Source organism: Leopardus geoffroyi, chromosome E2 (genome assembly GCF_018350155.1).
Source record: "Leopardus geoffroyi isolate Oge1 chromosome E2, O.geoffroyi_Oge1_pat1.0, whole genome shotgun sequence".
Lineage (NCBI taxonomy): Eukaryota > Metazoa > Chordata > Mammalia > Carnivora > Felidae > Leopardus > Leopardus geoffroyi.
In genome coordinates this window covers 5,801,251-5,824,241 of record NC_059335.1, presented here as the reverse complement: position 1 = coordinate 5,824,241, position 22,991 = coordinate 5,801,251, and the positions used below count along the sequence as shown (strand labels likewise).

The following is a 22,991-nucleotide window of genomic DNA, read 5'->3' as shown; positions in this document are numbered from 1 at the left end:
AGGGATTAATTAGGATTTTCATGTCATTCTGGTGAATGTGCCTCTTTATGATTAGGAAATAGATTTCATTTTCCCCAGTCATATTGCTTGGTCTTGAAATTACTTTGATCTTAATATGGCTATTTTTTATAGCATTTGTTTATCTTTTGTTCAAGAGTTTACTTTGTGTCCTTAATTTGTGAATTTCTCATAGGAAATATTGTGTTGTCTTTAAAAAGTCCAATTGTCAGGGGCATCTGGTTGGCTCACATGCTTATTGGTGTAAGACTCTTGATTTCAGCTCAGGCCATGATCTCATGGCTCTTGAAATGGAGCCCCATGTTGGGCCTACGCTGACATCACAGAGCCTCCTTGAGTCTCTCTCTCTCAAAATAAATAAAACTAAAAAAAAATCCAGTGACAATTTTGCTTTTCAAAGGGGTCTTTAGATGATTTCGTTTTACAGATAGATTTAAATTATTTTGCTCTTGCTTTTATAATGTCTCCTTTGCTCTATTCCCTCTCTATCTGTCTTCTTTGAAATAACTGATTTTTCCAGACGGTTTTAAATCCTTTACTGTGGTTCACTGTTGTTAGCTCTAAGTATTGCTTTTGTTTGCTTTAGGGGTTATCCTACACAGATGGCCACAGTATACCTTCACGTGCGTTTATACTTCTTCATACAGAGCATCCGGCCTTTCCTTTCCACATGGACTTCCATTTCTCTACTCCAGCCCTGTGCTACCATTAGTATAGGTTTCTTTTACATATGCTATACACATATACACTAGACTGTTAGTTTCTTTAACGAGGCTTAAAAATAGGGAAGACGGTTTTTATTTACCATATAGTTACTATTACTATATAGCGCTCTTAATTCCTTTGGGTAGATCAGGAGTCTGCCACCTACAGAACATGAGCCAAATGCAACCTACTGTCTGTTTTTAAGTGAAGTGTAACTGGAATGCAGCCACACTCATATTTAGGTGTTTTTGACTCAAAAAGGACATACTGGAAGAGTGGTAACAGAAACAGTATTGCCTACAAAGAATAAAATATTTACTGTATGTTCCTTAAATAAATGTTTGCCGACCTTGCACACAGTCCCATTCTCATCACATCTGATTTAGTATAAAATTGGGATATGAAACATACTGAAAAGTCAATTTTATAGTCAAAATATTAGGCAACGCTGACACAAGACTGGTCTCAACTGGAAGAATAAAACTAGGAATAATTGGGAGTTACTAGGTCTTGAATTAGTGAGGAAAACATGAAATATGCGATATTGTTACTATTCAATTTGTAAGTACAGTATCTTCTTACATGTGAACGATTTTTTTTGATGATATTGACATTGAAGATATAACTGGGGCATAAATGACCTGACTAGTATTACTTGGTACACATTCGTAAGCGGAAGAAGCAACATACCCTTGTCTGGGTATAAGCGTAGACAACAGGAAAAGCATGTATCTTAACAAGTCCTGGGATCAACTCCCTAGACAGTTTTCACAAATGGTATTTACCATCTTTCCATTAATTCATTACCCCACCTCACTGCTGTGTTCTCTCAATAGTGGTAAGGCTGCCATAAAGAAATAGGTCTGTGCATTCTCCAAACAGGTCATGGTTTTGGATCTATCACATATGCTCCTAAGCCTTCTGGGGAGTTTTGTTATTAAAATTGTACAAATTCTAACTATAAGGTTTCCCAAATTTTAAAGGTCTCCAGTAGAAATTTAGCCTCACATTTCACCAAGCCACATGCCAATTGTGGGTATTCCTGATCCACCGTAATTATGTTCCCATTGTGGTGATTTTCTGCTTCTTTCCTACACCCACTTGCCCTTCTCCATGTGTATTTGCATGATACTTTCAGTGGTTCTCCAAAGACGACCTCAGCATGTGGGCATTGCCTGAAAATGTTGTTTAAATTAGGAAACCCTGTCTGCCGATCATTACATATGAACACGTTTATGGTATTTATCACTATCATATTTTATCCTTATAGACTCAACCTTATAGAATATAAGTTACCTGAAGACAGGGAGTTTTGTTTCCTGCTAATATCAGTGATTAGAATAGTTTCTGACTGGTAGAATGACTGAATGCATTTTATCTGTCCAAAGTAGAAAGTTACTGCAGCGTATACACTCAGAGACTAATAGTTCACATACTCAAGTAAACATGTTATTCCATTTATGGCACCAAATTCCTTACTCCTGTAAGTCTCTACCCTAGCACCCTGAACATTTGTCATAAATTCTCACGCTATATTTTGTTTCATTCACATTGTGAGTTTTAGGCAACATGTGCCAAACAGCTCTAACCCATCTGTGAAAGATGATGCTTTTTGCAGCTTTTCTCAGCTACAAAATGTTAAATTCAAGATTCCCTCTCAAATGCTCCATTCTACTCTCAATACAAATATTAATCTTATTGGTCAGGTCAGACAGTTTTCATTTGTGAAGGACAGACCTCCTGGAAGTTAGTGGCTGAAACAACTAGGTGGTTTATCATTCTCACATAACAGGAAACCCAGAGATGCAGGTTGGGATGGGACGGGTCCCCTGGGCAGTCCTCTGCATGCTCCACCTCCCTTAGGACTCAGCACTCTCTCTCCCTACAGCAGGATGGCCGCTGTAGGACCAAGAAGGATGAATGGGGAGGGGCAAAGGCCTTTTATTAGGTTTTGTCTTATTTACGTGGATATAATCCCAGGAGGTTTTTTTTTTTCCCTAATTAGCTACACATTTTAATAATGCAATTTTATAAGAATATTAGGGGGCAGTTGGGTGGCTCAGTCAGTTGAGCATCACTCTTGATTTTTGCTCAGGCCAACATCCCAGGGACTTGGGATCGAGCCTGTATCAGCTCTGCACTGAGAGTGAAACCTGCTTAAGATTCTCTGCCTCTCCCTCTGTCCCTGCCTCCCACTTGTGTGTACTCTCTCTCTCTAATTAATTAATTAAGTATATTGGGGAATTTTCAAACTTCATATTCATGCCTAAACAGAAGGTAAAAGAAAAAGATGGTAAAGAAAACATTTTGCAGAACAAATTTAAACATACTCCTTATTAATATTAAAGATCAAGGTTGTCAAGGAGAACTGTGGATGAGACAGATTTCATCACCAGACTTTGTTCTTTATCCTCAGTGTGTAATATTGCATGCAACCCATGAACAGTGTCATAGGTGTTCCAAATGTGTCAAAATTATTAGTCCTTAGTGTTTTCTAACTTACAGATTTATTTCCTTTGAAATTTATTAATTTTAAGTTAATTTTATTTACCTGCATCTAACACTAATTTGCAAAGTTTCAATACAGATATTCTGATTCTAGTACTTTTTAAAAAAGTTTCTTAAAGTTTGTTTATTTTTCCATACTCAGTGTGGAGCCCAACCCGGGGCTCAAACCCATGAATCATGAAATCATGCCCTGAACAAAAAATCAAGAGTTGGACTCTTAGCTGACTGAGCCACTCAGGCACTCTCTGATTCTAGCATCTTGCTAGAAAAATGATAGGACTGATTTTGAGATTCAATTCATTCTAACCTCCCTTAAAGTGAACGATCTACAAAAGGTTTGTAGTTGGGAAATACTGTATCATTTCTGAATGTATTTTAATATTAGGCTATAACTCAATAAAAAAAAATCCTGACATCATAACGAGTCTAAAAATACCTTAAGTAACTGATCTAAACAGTGTATCATAACCCTTTTCCACAATCATATTGTGTGGTGGGGGCTACATATACAGCTGGAAAAAGAAGGTAGTAGTTAGCATGAGGAAGATTGTGGTCTTTCCCAACCAAGTCAGTCAGGAGTAAACATTCAGTTTTATAGAAAAGAGTCTGACTCTACTCTTGATGGCCGACTAATGATACCTGTGAAGCGTCATTACCTCTTACTATTCTGCTCATCTGGGCAGGGCAAGCTAATAATAAAGCCCAAGAGGCCCTTCCCTTGGCAGTAGTTCTAAGTTCACAGTGTCAATGAGTACCATCACCCTGGCCCCACACAGGATGCATCGTAACAAAGTAGTCACCATTGCCTGCTTTCTCTAGCCATTTTCAGAACTTGAGAAGTCTGCCCTGCTCTCCCGAGAAAGCGTCATTATATAACCAACATTCTCCGAACACTTGAGTGAACGGAGTCATCATTCTTGACATCCGAACATCCTGTCCCAGTGGAGTAAGCACAAATGCAAACAAAAGCAAAAAATGTTTTAGAGGGTAAATATGTGAGATTTCTAGTTATCAAACAAGATTCCCATCGTGTTGTTCATTCTTGAGAGTAAACTCATGAAGATTTATCTTTTCAAATTATTCCCTGAGCACTCCAGCACAAAATATAGATTGTGTTACCTTTATCCTTACTCCTCAAATTTTCCTTCAGTTCCTAATACTTTTCATATGCTTACTCTTTTTCTAATTTCATTTAATGTAAATTTCACTTAATGCAAACCATGGGTCTCATTTCAGCACAAAAGGCAGGCAGAAATAGAATCATGGTCTGTATTCATGAATGGGGATGCAAATTGTGATGGGTGAGAGTTTGAAATTGCATTGCTATGGTATTTTCATTAGAACCACAAAAATACTTGGGATGTGCTATGGGTGGGTAACTCTGAAATTCAACATATATTTCCAAAACTGTAGGTTTGACTATAACATGAAAAAAAATTGTTATGGATGACATTCAACCTAAGAGTCTAAGGATGTTTTATTAGTGTTCATTATGAAATGCCCCAAAGAAGTGTGATGCACTTGGGATAATAAAAGGAACAGGATTCATTCAGGGTTACATAAAAGCTTATATTTTACTTACTTAGATATGGGAAATAGGGTACCCTAAATAAAATGGTATGAAAATGCATTTTAAGTGGCCAAATTTGGGTCTTTCGCAAGCATACTCTTTTGGGTTATTTATTTACTTATTATTTTTTAGAAAGAGCATGAGTAGGCAAGAGGGACAGAGAGAGAGAGAAAATTATAAGCAGATTCTACACTCAAGAGGAAAGCCCAACATAGAGGTTGATCCCATGACCCTGAGCAGAAACTGAGGCAGATACTAAACATACTGATCCACCTATGTGCCCCTACTTTGGCTCTTTTGATTTAAGTGTCCTCTAGAACTTTCTCTTCAGTTTCCAAAATTAAGACTAATTTTTACTCATCCATGATATATAATAGCTATTACGTTTCAAAAGAGGGAGAGACCATCAATCCCCCTCCATTTTCTCTAACATAAATAGCATCCTTAATAACCCCTCATTCCCACATGAAAATATCATTGTCTCAATGTCTCAGTCTAGTGTTTCACGATCACACATTTGATAGCATAACCCTTTCATATAGTTATCAACCAAGGCTCTCAATCATACCAACAAATCCAGAGAAGGGGATGTGACCACAGAAAACATGGTAATTTACATAATAGCTTTTAGATTTATTCCTTGTCACTCCTTATGCTCCAAAATATATACTATTCTAGATCTTAAAACCAGCATCCTAGTTTTTCCAGGGTATATAGGTATGACTAAGCCCCACCTAATAAAAGAGGTTCCTTTCATACTTTCTCTGAGATCACCACGATGGTTGACAAATGAAACACATGTAATGAAAGTATAACATCAGTGGATTCCAAACTTGAGGTTATAAGTCATCAATAATAATGTAGCATCAAGAAACCTTAAATAACTGAGTGAAAAACGTCATAGAGGTTCCTGGCTGGCTCAGTTGGAAAAGCATGACTCTTGCTCTCAGGGTTGTGACTTTGAGCCCCACGTTGGGTGTAGAGAGGTAAATAAACTCTTTACAAAATATCTAAACAGAAGATGATTAGGTCTTTCCACAGATCTACTTGTTCCATTGACATACATTATCTCATGAGTTTTAAATAATTTTAATTTTCTGTGGAATTTAATACCTAAGAATAGTTAATCCTCAAAACAGACCTAGTTCCCTCTAGTGTGAATTCTTTAATTGCAATCTACTGAGAGAACTGGCTAAAGAAATTATCGCCTTCATTACATGTGTAATGTTTCTGTCCAGGATAAATTCTTAGGTGCTTCCTGAGGTAAAGACCTTGACATATTTGTATGGCTTCCATGTTATGTGAATGCTTTCAAGACCACAAAGCAGAGTTGTACATTTTTTTTTTTTATAACTGCAAGTCAGTACCTCTTAATCTCATTCATCTATTTTACCCCCCTCCCCAATTTATACATTTTTTATAAACCTGATCACACTCACTACATTTGTAAGAATTCTCTGGTAAAATTTATGTTCCACAAGGTGTAACAAATTTTGGATAAGCCTTGCCATACATTTCTTCAGTGTGCTTCCTTTCAGAGATTTGTATTCTGATATCAGGTGAAGTGTGAACCCTCGTTACTAGCTTTCCCAAATATGTTAGTTTCATATGGTTCCTCTCCATGATGGAAAATCTGATGTTAAGTAAGTGTTGAATACTTGCTCATATTACTTGCAAGGTTTCTTTCTCCTATGAGTTCTTTGATGATCTCCAAAGCTTGAGCTTTGAATAAAAGCACTGCAACACATATTAGGTTTATACTGTTTCTTTTCATTATGTATTTTCTGATGCCTGGTAAGTTTTGCAAATTGGGTAAAAGCTTTATCACACTCATTACACTTATAAGGTTTCTCCCCGGTATGGATTTTCTTATGCTGAGTAAGATGTGAACGCTCCGTAAATGCTTTGCCACACTCAATACATTTGTATGGTTTCTCTCCAGTATGAGTTCTCTCATGACCCCAAAGGTGTGAACGTTTGATAAAAGCCTTATCACATTTATTACATCTATAAGGTTTTTCTCCTGTATGAATTCTCTGATGTTCCATAAGGCTTGAACTTTGGATAAAAGCCTTGCCACACACATTACATTTGTGTGGTTTCTCTCCAGTGTGTATTTTCTGATGCCTAGTAAGGTTTGCAAATTGGGTAAACGCTTTGCCACACTCATTACATTTATAAGGTTTCTCTCCAGTATGGATTTTTCTATGCTGAGTAAGATTTGAGCGCTCAGCAAAGGCTTTGCCACACTCACTACATTTGTAAGGTTTCTCTCCAGTATGAGTTCGTTCATGACCCCAAAGGTGTGAACGTCTGATAAAAGCTTTATCACATTTATTACATTTATACGGTTTTTCTCCTGTATGAATCCTCTGATGTTCTACAAGGCTAGAACTCTGGATAAAAGCCTTGCCACATACATCACATTTGTGTGGCTTCTCTCCAGGATGTGTATTCTGATGTCTAATGAGGTGAGAGCACTGTTTAAAAGCTTTGCCACACTCATTACATTTGTAAGGTTTCTCTCCAGTATGGATTTTTTTATGTTGAGTAAGGCTTGAACGCTCAGCAAAGGCTTTGCTGCATTCATTACATTTGTAAGGTTTCTCCCCAGTATGCATTCTCTGATGATTTGCAAGGTTTGAATTTTGACTACAGACCTTGCCACATATGTTACATTTATATGGTTTCTCTCCTGTATGGATTCTTTGATGCCTAGTGAGGTTCGAACATTGGTTAAACGCTTTGCCACACTCATCACATTTATAAGGTTTCTCTCCAGTATGGATTTTCTTATGTTGAGTAAGATGTGAGTGCTCCGTAAAGGCTTTGCCACAGTCATTACATTTATAAGGTCTCTGTCCAGAATGAATTCTTTCATGACTCATGAGGTTTGAGCTTTTGCTAAAAACCTTCCCACATTCATTACATTTGTAAGATTTTCCTCTAGTGTGTGCTTTCCTGTCTTGTGCAGGTAACAAACGATATTTAAAAATCTTCCTAGACTTATTCCAAATGTTTTGGGTCCTGGGAGGAATTGTTTCAAGTGGTGAGACTGAGGAACCATTGCCGACAGACTTCTCAGTTGGATTACATTCATACATTTTCTCCTCACTGTGAAATGTCTGCAGTTCAGCCAGGTGTGCCTGTAAACTTAATCCAATTCTATTTTCCAAGCAGTCTATGTACTGGTTTCCAGCACCACTTCTATTATTGTCCATTTTTAATACATTCCTTACAAATGGCTCATAATCCATGAAATACAGGTATGTATTATTTCTTACAGAAGCACACTGCTTTTGAGGAAGAGTAACTGAGAGCTGATTAAGTTTTTGATCTTTTCTCCATGTGACATTTTTGTTATGGGTCAAAGGCACTTCTTTGTAATTTCTTGCATCATATCCCCAGTGATTTTCAAACTCATGCCTATTTTCCCAGACTTCCTTGAGATCAAAATCCTTGATGTCATGACTTTCATTTCTCTCCAATATCACTAAGTGGTAAAATTCTCCTTTATTAATGTCCTGTATTGGTGATAATCCCTTGATTGCAAATCCAGCAGAACTCCCTATCAAATAGAATTGGAAGGTAAATATTTTATACTGAATTCCATAATTAACACCAAAATATTATTTTATAATGGATACAGGAAGTTTCTCAAGCATAGACTTCAAACACTATTGTTATTTACAATGTTTTTAAGTTTTCTTTCTATAAATGTGGGGACAGTGCTTGTACTTGCACATCTATGGGAATATGATTGTGTTGTAAGTTTAAAGCCTGATGTTAGAAAAAGGAACTGATTTAGCAACAGGCATAATAGTGACTCATTCTGTAAGAACTTATACTACGGGTATGATGTAACAGTAGAAAACATTCAACAGGGAGACAGTATGGTATTATAAGAAGACTGTAGGCTTACATCTATTTCAGTATTTGCTCTAAAAATTATCAAACCAAATATCCCACGAATTCATTTTCCAGGTATATAATCAAAAGAATTATATAATAGATACATGTTCCAGGAGACATGTACAAGAATTTTTTTTTTTAAGTTTATTCACTTAGAGAGTGAGAGCAAGCTTGTGAATACGGGAGGGGCAGGAAGAGAGAGAATATCAAGCAGTCTTCCCACTGTAAGCACACTGCACAATGCCAGACTCGAACTCAGGAACTGTGAAATCATGACCTCAGACAAAATCCAGAGTCAAGACGCTTAACCAACTGAGACACACAAGCTCACAAAAATAATGTATCACTATTTAAAAACCTATGACAAATCAAGTTAATGATATCTCTCTGACTAAAGCAGTAACTTAAAAAAATACGTTCTCAAGATATCAAAAACACTCAGTTTAAAGAATGCCATAGGGGCGGCCTGGGTGGCTCAATCGTTCGAGGGTCTGACTTTGACTCATGTCATGATTGCATAGTTTTTAGTTTTGAAACCCATGTTGGGCTCTGTGCTGACAGCTCTGAGACTGGAGCCTACCTCAGATTCTCTCACTCTCTCTCTGTCCCTACCCAAATCACGCTCTCTCTCAAAAATGTTTTTTAAAAAAAGTCATAAATTTAACTGAGGTAAATATGTAACAATGAGTTATCACTACACATTTAGGTGAATGGCCAAAATCCAGAACACTAACACAAATACTAGTGAGAATGTGGACCAATAAGAATTCTCATTCATTGCTGGTGGGAACGCAAAATGGTGCACCAGTCTGGAGGACAGTTTGCACGTTCTTACAAAACTAAACATACTCTCAAATGTGATGTAGCAATTGCACTCTTTGGTATTTACACAAATAAGTTGAAATTTATGTCCACATAAAAACCTACACATGAAACAGAGAAATCCTAAAATATGTATGGAACCTCAAAAGACCCTGCAAAGTGAAAGCATCTTGAGAAAGAAGAACAAAGCTGGAGGCATCACATTCCTTGATTTCAACACCCTGATTACAAATCTGTGGTAATTAAAACAGTGTGGTATTAGCATAAATCTAATAGACACATAGATCACCAAAACAAAATAGAGCCCAGAAATAAACTCACACAGATGGTCACTTAATTTACAACAAAGGAGAAAAGACTATACAATGGGGAAAGCACAATCTCTTTAATAGATGGTTTGGGAAAACTGGACAGCCACAGGCAAAAGAGTGAAACTGGACCACAGTCTGACATCATACATGATAATTAACTCACAATGCATTAAAGACTTAAACTTAAGACCTTAAACCATAAAATTCCTATAAGATAGGGGTATAGGAAGAGCTGTTTGACACAGATCCCGGGAAGGATGGTTTTATTTTTGTTTTTGTTTTTTTGACTGTTGACACCAAAAGATAAATCAACAAAACCAAGAGTAAGTGGGACTACTTCAAACTAAAAAGTGTCTGCACAGCAAAAGAACACCTTTTCAACAAAATACAAAGGGAACCTACTGAATAGGAGAAAATATTAGCAAATCATGTATCTGATAATGGACTGGTAAACTAAAATATTGCCCAAAAATGCTCAAATAACCCAATTTAAGAAATGGGCAGAAGATCTGAATAGACATTTTCCAAAGACTTAGAGATGGCCAACAGGGCCATGAAAAGATGCTCAACATCATTCATCATCAAGGAAATGCAAATCCAAATCACAATCAGGTTTCACTTCACACCTCTTAGAATGTCAATTATCAAAAAGACAAGAAATAAACAAGTGTTGGTGATGGGTGGAGAATTTGTGCACTATTGGTTGGAGCCAAAATTGGTGTGGCCACACACTACTGTGTGATCCGCTAATTCTACTTCTGAGTAGTTATCTGAAGAAATCAAAATACTAACTCAAAAAGATAGAAGCATTCTAATGTTCACTGCAGCACTATTTACAATAGCTGAGATACAGACACAATCTAAATGTCCATTGATGGGTAAATAAAGATGTGTGTATATGACACATTATCCAGCCATAAAAAAGAGTAGAATCTTGCCACTTGTGACAAAAGGGATGGACCTTGAGGACACTGTACTAAGTAGAATGAGTACAAGACCAAGACAGTATGATTTCTCTTATATGTGGAATCTTAAAAAAACAATACAACCCCTCTTAGATAGAGCATATTTGTGGTTACTAGAGGCAGGAAGTTGAGGGGATGGTGGCACAAACGGGTGAAGGGATCAAAAGGGTGCAGAGATTACTTAAAAACAAAACAAAAATTGCTGCTGCGTCGAGTTCTTAAAACAACTCCCCCCTCCTGCAGGGGAAAAAAAAACCATATATATATATATATATATATATATATATATATATATATATATATATATATGGTACTTTCTGTATACTAAGAATACAATAAACATCTATGGAATACTACAGGTTTTTTCAATAGAAAAGCTAACTAGAGATATCAGTTAAGCTGTGCTATATGTAAACTACATCTAATTTTGGAATTTCACTTTTTGGAATTATCCACATCACGACTTCCTCCTAATTAATGCAAAAGCACCCGACCTCAAGAAGCCAGGATGGCCCAGGAAAGAAAGAGATAAACTTTAGCTCTACTTTATTAGACATTGATTACATTTTGTTTGTCTCCTTAGAAGTTCTCCCAAGGATACAAAATGGAAATGGAAAGTGAATAGGTCCTGAGGTCTGCACTACAGAGGCCTCAGCTCTGACCTGTATGGAATGAGAACCAAGAGAGATCAGGGAAAAGGCTCCTTAGGGACAGCCATCCCAGTCCCTCTGAAAGCTCAGAACCAGTATGGTCAGAGAGGCCAGGTAACTGTGTTATAGGTTCTAAAAGTTGGAGTTTAACCTTGTACATATTTGATTTACTCATCTGAATAACAGAATGAGAAGTGTGTAGGGGGTGGCAGGGGATTTCCTTTGAAAGCTCCTAAGAAATAAACTTTTATTTTCCCACAGATCCTTCCCAAACAATGTTTGCTGGAGCTGCTTACTCTGTGCCCATCTGAGCTCTGACTTGTGCTCACATCCCAACACATTCCCACCTGTCTGGATTTTCCCATATATTCAGTTCACTTTCCACAGTCCTGGGATCTTTCCCTTCTTCCAAAATGGAGATGATATTCAGCTCAAGAAGAGATTTCCATTTATAAAGAAAAACAGAACATGATCTGCTTTGCTCTTCCAGAATACATTCCCAGCTCTTTGTTCAGCAAAGAAAAAAGGACATTCATTTTATGTGGGTGTAGAAACATATTTCGAAAATTAATCAGCTAACTGCCAGAATGCTTAAGGATTATTGTAGGAATGCAGAGATCTGGTTCTTTTCCAAGAACGACTAACCAAAAGCACAAGGGTAAGACCACAGAATCAGATATTTATGAAAATTGACTATAAGGTTTCCTTTTTTCCCCCAACTTTAAATAACTTCTCTCTGAGCCTTATCTTTAAAGATGTCAATGAGAGTTGACTTTACTAAGAATTTAAGGGTTTTTAAATCCTATTTCCCAAACTCCCAGATTTTAAATTCTAGTTGGTTAACATATAGTATAATATTGGTTTCAGTAGTAATTTGTGATTCATCACTTACATATAACATCCAGTGCCTGTCATCACCTCCCAACTAAACATGCAGGAATGCAGAACTTCTGAAGAAAACGAAGTTAGAATCCATTTGCCACATTATGAAGTCTTTCCATTCTCAATCAAAACAGCTGCAATCACTCCCTTAAGAACAGGAATTTGAAACTCCTATGATCAAAACAGTGGCTCTGAGTAGAAAATGCAAAGACATAAAAAGTAATTACCGACTTCTGGAGGGAAGTTATCCTCACCCACGGAGACCAGGTTCCTGTAGTTCTCCAACATCACATCCCTGTACAAGACCCTCTGAGCAGGGTCCAGGCATTCCCACTCCTCCTGAGAGAACTCTATGGCTACATCCCTGAATGTCAACCGTCCCTGAGAAGAAAAGACATTTCACCAAGTGGACAGGGAAAGTGTTCTTATTTGACACAAAATTAGAGAAGCAGAGATGTGTAAAGACTGACTAGGCTGGAGTGAGTGTTCCCTTTCCGTGTAAAATAATTTTGATGAGCTACAGTTAACATAAAATTAGCCATTTTCGAGTACCATTCAGTGGCATTTAGTGCATTCAATGTTGCACAAACATCACCTCTGTCTAGATTGAAAACATTTTCATCATCCCCAAAGGAAATCCTTTACCCATTAACAGGTGCTTCCTATTGCCCAGTCCCTGGCAACCACTAATGCTTTGTCTCTATGGATTTACCGATTTTGGACTTTTCATGTGAATGGAATGGTATCAAAAATGTGACCTTTTGCATCTGCCTTCTTTCACTTAGAATAATGTTTGGGGTTCATCCATGATATAGTATATATCAGTGGAACATTTCCTTTCTTCTGGCTGCAGAGTATTCCACTGCAGGACTAGACCATATTCACTCAACTACTGATGGGCATTTCGTTGTTATCAACTTTGGCTAATATTAGTAAGTTGCTATGAACTTTCGAGCACAAGTAAGTGCTTAGATATTTGTTTTCAATTCTTTTGGTTATATAAATACCTAGAAGTGTAATTACTGGGTCACGTGGTTTAATTTTGTTAAGAATCTGCCACACTCTTTTCCACAGCAGCTACTTTCTAACACGGTGTGTCATGATTCTAATTCCTCCACCTCTTTACAGACACTTTTTTTGTTATTGTTGTTTTACAATAGTCATCCTAGTGGGTGTGAAACGATATCTCATCGTGGTTTTCATATGCATTTTACTAATGACTCCTTTCACTGAACATCTCTTCATGTGCTTATTTCCTTTGTGTATCTACTATGGAGAAATGGCTATTAAAATCCTTTGACCATTTTTTAAGTTGGGTTCTTTGTATTTTGGTTGTTGACTTGTATATGTTCTTCATATATTGTACATGTTAATGTATAATGAAATGTATAAGGTATACGTTCTTATATTCTAGGTTCTAGACCCTTAGTAGATATGTGATTGGCAAATTATCTCCTCCCATTAAAGTAAACCAATTCATTTATGTGATAATGTCCTTCAATGCACAGATATGATTAATTATGATGATGACCAATTTATCTACTTTGCCTTTTTCTCTTTTGCTTTTGGGGTCATGTGTAAACATCCACTGCCAACCCTAAGGTACTAAAGATTTACCCCTATGTTTTCACTTAAGACTTTTATAGTTTTAGCTCTTACATTTAATCGTTAATTCTGAATTGATTTCCTTATATTGTACAAGGTAGTTTCAATTTCATTCTCACACAGACAACTAGTTGTACGATTTATAAGACTATTCTTTTTCCACTGGTTTTGACACACTTGTAAAAAAGCAATGGATTATAGATGTATGCGTTTATTTGTGGACACTCAGGTCTATCGCTTTGATCAATATTTGTAGCCTATGATGCAATTATACTTTTGGTTACTCCAAGTTATTGTAGAAGGTTTGATGTCGGGAATTGTAGGTCCTCAAATTTTGTTCTTTCTCATGTTTATTTTGGTTATGTGGCATCCTTACCAATTCAATATGAGTTTTAGAATCAGGATTCCCATTTGGGCAAAAAACACTGCTGGGATTTTGCTGAGGACTGTATTACTTTATACTGCTCTGGGGAGGACTCACATTTTACAGTCTTCCAATCCACAAACACTGGATATCTTGACATTTAAGTTTTCTTTAATTTTCCTCAGCAACTTTTTGTTTTTCACTGTATATAAATCTTCCATTTCCTCGGTTAAACTTATTCTCATTCATTTTCTTGCTCTTGTAAATGGAATTGTTTACTTACTTTCCATTTGTTGATTGCTACTGTACAGAGAAATACAACTAAATTTGAGTGTTGATATTGTATTTTGTAACTTCAATGAATTCATTCTAAGTCTAAGGATTCTTTATTTCTAAGTAGAAGATCATGTATACTATGAATATAGATAGTTTGATTTCTTTTCCAATTTTGACATACTGTATTTATTTTTCTTCTGTGTTTTCTCTGGCTAGAACTTCCAGTAGTGTTGATATGTGGTGGCAAAATGAGTCACACTTGTTTTGTTCTTGATATTAAGGGGAAGTTTTCAGTTGTTCATTGAGTATGAAGTTAGCCATGGAATTTTAATAATACACTTTTCCAGTGTATTTTCTACTGCTAATTTTTCAGTTTTTGTTCCTTTCTACTCCTAATTTTTCAGTTTTTGTTGGATGCAGTGTTCTGTATGTATCTGCGGAGCCTAGCTGGTTTACAGCATTGCTCACTCCTTTCTTACTGATGTCTGGTTGTTCTATGCATTATTTAAAAAAAGGGAGCACTGAGGTCTCCAACTACTATAGAACCATCTCCTCAATGGTTGCTTCAAAAATTTGGGGGCTTTGCTTCCATGTACATATTGCTTATACTTGTTTTATCTTCCTGATGGATCGGCACTTTTTTCAGTATAGGTCCTTCCACATCGTTGATAACAATTTTACAACTTAAACTCTATTTGGGCTGATATCTGTATAATTACCCAGCTAGGTTTCATTACTATCTGCATGGAATATCTTTTTCCATCTTTCCACTTTCAACCTATTTGTGTGCCTAAAGTAAGCCTTGGAGCACCTGGGTGGCTCAGTCGCTTAAGCATCTGACTCTCGATTTCAGTTCAGGTCATGATCGCACAGTTCATGAGTTCGATCCCTGCATTTGATTCTGCACTGACAGTGTGAAGACTGCTTAAGATTCTCTCTCCTTGTCTCAGCCACTCCCCCACTCAACCTCTCTCTCAAAATAAAGACTTTAAAAAAGTGAACCTTTTATAGACATAGAGTGGAATCATTTTTAAAACTCAATTCCTTTGTCTTTTATTAAAGAGTTTAATCTATGCATATTTTAAATTACAACTAGTAAGAAATACTTCTGACATCTGCTGTTTGTATGTCTATTTTCTTTCATAATTCCTCCTTTCTTTTGGTGTCTATGTGTGTGCGTAACATTTTGATTGCCTTTGTATTTATTTTTGTCTATTTTCAAGTTATTTTCTGAGTGGATATCCTGGGAACTACAGTTTACAGTTTAGTTGATATTAACTTAGCTTTAATAGCATACAACAACTGCTGCTATACAGTCTCCCTTTATGTTACTGTCAAAACTACTTTATAACAAATGAACAGATGTTTCACTCACTCGAAGTCAGGTTTGCTTATTGTTTTACACATTTGTCTTTTAAGACACATAGGAAAAAATGACTTAGAAAACAAATATATAATACTGGCTTTTGTATTTACTTACGTAGTTACCTTTACTAGTGTTCGTTATTATTAGTGATGTACCACTAATTACTACCCATTTCAGCCTGAAGAACTCCATTTGGTATTTCACGTAGGCTGAGTCTGTAAGTGTGAACTCAACCTGCTTTTGTTCATGTAGGAGGCTCTTAATTACGCTATCAATTTTAAAGCATAGTTTGCCTGATAACGAATTCCTCATAGATTTTTTTTTTTAATCTTTCAAACTTTAAATACGTCATGAGAATGCTCCCTGGCCTCCAGTTTCTGATGAGAAACAGGCCATTAAACGTATTCAGAATCCCTGTATGCGAGAAGTTTTTCTGTCTTGCTGCTTTCCACATTCTCTTTTTTGTCTTATAAAATTTGACTGATTATGTGACTGCCAGGGATCTCCATGTACCTGTCAGAGCTGAAGTTCATTGAGTTTTTTGAATATGTAGGTTGTTTTTGATACAATTAGGTTTTCAGGTCTTATTTCTTCAAATATTCTTTCTGTACCTTTTTTCTCTGTCCTTTTCTTCTGGGACTCCTATTATATGTATATAAGTATTCTTGATAGTATCATAAAGGTTTCTTAGTCTCTGGTCATTTTTCTTCTGTTTTTCCCCTTTTATTCAGCTTTTTCCCCCCTTTCTTCTGCTTGATAATTTCAGTTAATCGATGTTTAGGTTCACTGATTATTCTTATTGCCCATCTGCTAATGAACCCTCTAGTGAATTTCTAATTTTGGTGTTTACACTCTTTCAACTCTAGAATTTCTATTCCTTCCCTTTACTATAATTTCTGTCTCTTTACTGATATTTTCTATTTGTTGAAACACTGTTTCCCTACTTCTTAGTTCTCTTCCATGTTTTCCTTTAGCTGAGGATGTTCAAGACAGTTGATTTAAAATCTTTTTTTAGTAAGTGGAACATCTGTCTCCTCAGAAAGACCATCATTAATCTGGTAATCATGCTTAAGGTGCAGAATCATAAGATATCCTTAGAAGTCTGTAGTGAAGTCGGCCTGCTCAGAAGCAGCAACCATGGCATTCTTTGTAACAGTAAGAAATTGTAAAGGACTCACGTATCTTCACTTACAGAATGTTCCAATGAGGATCTAAAAAAAGCAGTTATCTCTATGTTTACTAACATGAAAACAACATCCAAACATATCATATGTAAACATTTCAAATTTGCAGAAAATGTGATAAAACATTTACAGAAAAATATTTTCTAAAATCACATTATAATATATAAATGCATTTTTAGAAGATCTGCACTAAAGAGAACACCACTTCCTGATGAAGACAATCATTGATGGTGGAAGATATGACAGCGAAGGAGGTATTTTACTTCTTAGCTTCCAGAATACATACCTGTGTGGAACTGAACCACAAAAATACATATTCTAGGGGAGTTTAATAGAAAAATATAAAAATAACAATATTTAACAATAATTCATAAAATGAAAATTGAGCATCAGCCTCTCTGATGACAGAAAGTTCTGCTCCTATGTCTGGTTAAGTTATAAACATTTTTATCTAAAAGATGTATGGTGTAAGAGTTCCTAAAGGTACTCTTTTGAGATGGTCTTTGGAGATGGATGTGCTATAAATAATTCAAGGAACACTTAGTGTTAGAGAAATAGGTTGATTCTACACTTTAAAACTAATTATGTTGTATGGAAACCAATTTGACAATAAACTTCATGTATTAAAAAAAATAATAATAGGGGCGCCTGGGTGGCGCAGTCGGTTAAGCGTCCGACTTCAGCCAGGTCACGATCTCGCGGTCCGTGAGTTCGAGCCCCGCGTCGGGCTCTGGGCTGATGGCTCAGAGCCTGGAGCCTGTTTCCGATTCTGTGTCTCCCTCTCTCTCTGCCCCTCCCCCGTTCATGCTCTGTCTCTCTCTGTCCCAAAAATAAATAAACGTTGAAAAAAAAAAATTAAAAAAAAAAAAAATAATAAAAATAAAAAAATAATAATAATAAAAAAACAAAACAAAAAAATAAAACTAATTATGTTAATTAAATAAAACACCCTCTCTATTCCTTATTCCTACTTTGAACTTCCCATTCTATTCCAAAATATTAATGTTTTGTAGTCAGAAGCACACTGATTTTCTTGTTTAACGTCAAACGACATTATAAAATTGGACAAGCAAACTTCCCCCATTAGTCGTCTTATTTTTCAGGGTTTCTCAGGTACTTGTGCATGCTAACACATTACTTACATAATAGTAATCTCTTTAATTCTGGTTTATATGAGCTGAAGGGCATCCAGAAGGGGTCTGTGAAGAATCCTTACTGCCCAACCTCATGGACACCACAGAGCCTACTCCCCATCTCCAGTTCCTGCCTGCGGAGAAAATCCCTCACAGGACGACCACCTAAAAGGAGCGTCTTCCCAAGTGCCATGTCACTGGGTCACAGTGAGATGGAATCTACATGGAGATGAGAGGAAATAGGGAGAAGGCCGTGGGTGTCAGTAAATAATTCAGGCAGAACTCTATGGAGACAGAGAAGATTAATGAGTCCAAAGTGTGACATTTTAGGAAAAAGAACAATCAGTGACAAATATGACTTTTACCTGGAAAAGAGCCATTCCTCCTTTTTTCCCCCTTCTGGTCTTCTTTCTCAGGTAAGGTTATACTGTGTGGCAAAAGGTATGTTGTTTAATGTTTGGAATCAACATAACCCCTTCCTCTGCCACAATACATAGAGAGAAGCTCACTGTGGGAGAAAGAGTTCTTTGCTGCCCATTGCAACAGGAGGGATGCAGGGACAATAAAGTCTTATATGGAGTCCAACAGGTACATTTTTCACCCATTCCTTCAGAAAGCCCTCCCCGCTGCTGAAACCAACACACTCCACAGTCTACGTTATCCCGGCACTTGACCAAAAGGAATTGCTTCATTCAAGTTCCTGGCTCCTCCGTAGGCAGCCAGCATCCAAGGAATGGTTGATGCAGGATACAGAAGACTGTTCATGCCATCAATTTGGAATAACTCTTAAGGGTCACCCCAGCTCCAGAGCTCCCCAGTAGCCATACTGAGAGTCTAGATCTTTGTCTTGATGGTGATGGGAAGCCTGTAAGAGGGTTTAATGTCAAAGGATGACATGATCAAATGTTTAAGATTTAGCCAGGATACACAGAGAGGATGGAGCTGACAGAGGCATATCCCTGTCTCTAAGACTATGCTCCTGCCTCTTTCTTAGTGGTTTTCATTATTTTTGGAACTAGACCACACTGTAAACTCTAATGATAACTGTACACCCTCTCCTAGAAAATGGCCAAAGACAAACACACACCCAATTCTGAAAATCATTTCAGGGATCTTATTAGCCCAGGTTCAGAATTCTTGGCCTATCATCTCACGTTACAGGTGGGTGCACTCCAAAGAGGAGTAATTTGACCAAGTTAGCCTTAAGAAATCTGAGTAGAGTGAGCAGAACTGTGTGTAAGTAAATTCTGAAAAGGTGGTCTGGACAGGTTTAAGTACAAAGGGCTTATCCTAATTCCAGATTACTGTTCATATTCCTGAACAAGAGAAGCTTCTCTTTCATGGGTTTAACCAAACCCAAGCATTTAATTCCTCTTTTCCAGAAAACCTATATGAAATTACAAATAGTTACTAGTCCTGGAAAACATGAAAAAGGGTCACCTGTGGGGATGAGCTCTGAGCAATCTCTGTATTATGAACAGATGAGCACTGCTGGAACAAAGTTCCGTATCAATCCAGACCACCCTTCAACATCTGTACAGAGAAGGCAGAGGGGACTTGAGGGGAACATCTATTTAGTTGGAGATTTCGGCTCAGCATTTGGTAATTTAAAAGATAACTTAGGGGAAGAAGAGAACTGTTGAATATTAAATTAACTGACTAAACTAGGTTTTGAGTGTTAAGAGATTATCAACATCCTTAACGGATGTGTAATGAAATACTATAAAGTTATTTAACAGACATCCAGAATACTTCCAATATATGATAGGTTAGAAAGTAAAACTCATAATCTGAACAATAAAATTAAGAGGTAAAATAATTTGGAAATTAAAAAGATAGCCAATGGATTCTGAGATTAAAGATAAAACAAGTGTGCAGATAACATCAAGTTTAGAAAAGAATGCCATGAGCCACAGAAAAAAGGGGAACAGCAACAGTACTGTTAATAATGGCCACTGTAAAAAGCACCATGTGGTTACAGAAAGTCTTCCCCATTGACTGACTGAGCTAGACCTCTGCCCTCTAGATGAGTAGTGGTTGCAAATGGAATTATCTTCCGATGCAATACTTAGAAAGTGCAGTTGCTTCAAACACCAGGTTTCACAACTCTCATTTTCTTCTGCACAACTGAAAAAATTTACCAAATTTTAGATTAACAAGATCATAGAGCCACAAATCAGTACTTCACAACTTACTATCTTCTGTACTCACTAGCGTTTGGGTCCCGTGCTTTGTTTGAGATCACTACATGTTTTGTTCTCTGAGTAAGTCTCTCTGTGTCCTTGTTTCTCTTCTGTCCTTTAGTCCATTTCCGTTTCCCTCCCTCACTATTCCTCTTCCAAAAGTTTCACCCTACTCTGTGGCAGCCTTTGTTTGAATCCCCACCGTTCTTTCTCCCCACACTTTCCGATGACCCTCGATCGGATCCTCGATCCGCAGATTCCTGCGTCTTCCCCTGCCATCTCTGTCCCCACTATGCCCTCCCTGCGGCGGGGCGAAGGGCCTGCATCCACCTTCCTAGTGACGACTGTGCCGGACGCGATTGAGGGGAGGGGGGAGTTTCGGGAGTCAGAGAAAGGTTCTGAGCAGGAAAGCGACTGGCAAGGCGACTGGGGTCTGCAAGGGCCAGAGGCAGAAAGGCTTGGCCCGAACCTGCCTCAGAGAGATTTTAACCAGAAACGACACGGACGCCCGGGACCCGCACCCAGCGACTGGGATCGAAACGTCTTACGGTAACGCCGCGAAGGCGAAAGGGACGAACTCCCAGCGAGAGGGGTGAGAGGGTTCAAGGATTCTACCTTACCAGGCGATCCCCGAAATCTGGATGTGGAGGCGGGGACTAGGAACGCCTCCAGGGCAAGATCCAAAAAAATGGAGACTCACTCCCACCAGCTGGATCGTTGCTCCGCGGGATCCGCTTCCGGGTCTGCAGAAAGGCGCGCATGCGCGTGCGTCGAGACGAACGGGCGGGGCGATCTCGGGGTGGGGCCGAAGCGGTCTAGGAAGAGGCGGGTGCGGGCGGGGGCCTGGGCGAGCCGGGTCTCGCCTCCGGCACCGTCCTTCGCCTGGCATTTGGTCCTCTGTCCTGCAGACCGGCGGTTTCGGGTTCCGCTTTTGGATTCATTCCAATCTCGCTGGTGTCGTTCGGATCCAGCCTGGGTACAACGTTAGGGAAGGGTGGGCCGCTTCTGTTGGGAGTGGTGGTATTTGACAAGTTGATCTCAGTACCCTGGGAAACATTTGTAGCCAGCGGTGGAGACGCGCTCCGACTAGTGAGGCGGAGCTGTGCGGGAACCTGTGACCTGGGGTCTTTGAGGGGCGACTGAGACTTGGACAGGAACAGCTCCTTGTTTAATGCAGCAAAAGCCGGGGTGGTCAGTGTCGGTGATGGACGCTACATTGCGAAATGCAAAACTGTTCTGTGGACAATGTGCAGTTTGGTACTAACTCCCCATCAGAGCTTTGCACTGAATTGTCACTTCTGCTCCCTGTTTGCTGGACTGCCTTCCCTGGCGTTCACCGCTGGGCCCTGGGCTGTGGGGGGTGGAGGGCGGCTTGTTGTTTTAAAGGAACAAACATTTCTGCCTCTGTGGGTGGTCATCAATTTTCTCTCTTTGATATTCGAATCTCGAGATGAATTATAAATCCAAACGCCTTTCAGAACTACCAGATTGCACTTGTGTATTGATTAAGCTCCTTAGTTGCTAAATATCATTGTAATTGCAATTTTTAAAAAACCTTTGTTCTCAGTTACTTTGGAAGACTATTTTATGCTTGAAAATTAGATTTTTAAGAAAAATTTACTCAGGGAGAAAGAAGCAAGTCTTACGAAGAATTTAACCTTGTTTTAATTATTTTTTACCCTATAGACTTCCCTTTTGTTTGACCTTTATCTTGCTGAGGGATTTAAAGAAAAGACCATTCATGGTCATTTTGATAGGAATTCCCATTTCCCAAATACCAAGCGTTATTGATGTGTCCCCACTTTAGTTTTTGCTGTTTATTAACTTTTCTTGTGCACTTTGGCATACTTCTCAATTTTTGACTTCATTGACCTAATAGTCTGTTAATAAAAAAACATCTCAGAAGGATAACCATACCCATTTTGTTTTCTTTTTTTTTTTTTTTTTAGAGTTTTTGTGCCTATTCTTCTTTGTTCATTATTCTGTTAGATTTTTACAGTAACATTGTTAATTCGAAAAACTAACTGATGATATCTGTATCATGATCCAATTAAATTTATAAATTAGCTTAAGGAAAATTGACCTTTTATAATATTTAGTTTTTCCACTCAAGAACATGATGTAAATTTACATCATTTATTTCTACTTTCGTATATGTCAGGAATATTTTGTTTTTTCCTACATATTGGCTTTACACATTTTTGTTAGGTTCATACCTGGTGGGTTTATTTCATTTTATTTTTTTTAAAGCTATTTATTTCATGAGCCCTCTTTCATTTTTCCTTGTATATCAATAGTATATCCTGTTAGCTTACTGAATTATTTTTCATAGTGATTTTACTTGCATATCTACAGCCAACTCTGTGCACATACTGATGTCCCTGACTCTGATCCCATACTTCAGGGTTCATCTTAGCATTTCCCCCTTGCTTTTCTGTCCCTATCTGTATTTACCAAGTACTGTGGCATCTTATGCCTTTGAAGAGTTTTGCATCTGTTTCTCCATGCTCCCATGCTCTCTGCACACTAACTATACC

General features: G+C 37.8%; 1 protein-coding gene across 1 annotated transcript; it reads right to left on the bottom strand.

Annotated features, from left to right (window-relative positions):
* Positions 1-800: 800 nt before the first annotated feature.
* LOC123577988 (zinc finger protein 677-like) lies at positions 801-21,199 on the bottom strand. The gene is made up of 4 exons (XM_045440443.1): positions 21,075-21,199; positions 18,637-18,698; positions 12,571-12,724; positions 801-8,369 (listed from the first exon to the last, which is right to left on the bottom strand). The coding sequence occupies exons 2-4, from the start codon at positions 18,649-18,651 to the stop codon at positions 6,469-6,471; spliced, it is 2,070 nt and encodes a 689-aa protein (XP_045296399.1). The 5' UTR covers positions 18,652-18,698; positions 21,075-21,199; the 3' UTR covers positions 801-6,468.
* Positions 21,200-22,991: the final 1,792 nt, after the last annotated feature.

Excerpts from the sequence above, each read along its gene's own strand:
- LOC123577988 (XM_045440443.1), bottom strand. Across the intron at positions 8,370-12,570 it reads TAACTTCCCTCCAGAAGTCG|GGAGTTCTGCTGGATTTGCA; the intron begins GTAATTACTTTT and ends TCTATTTGATAG.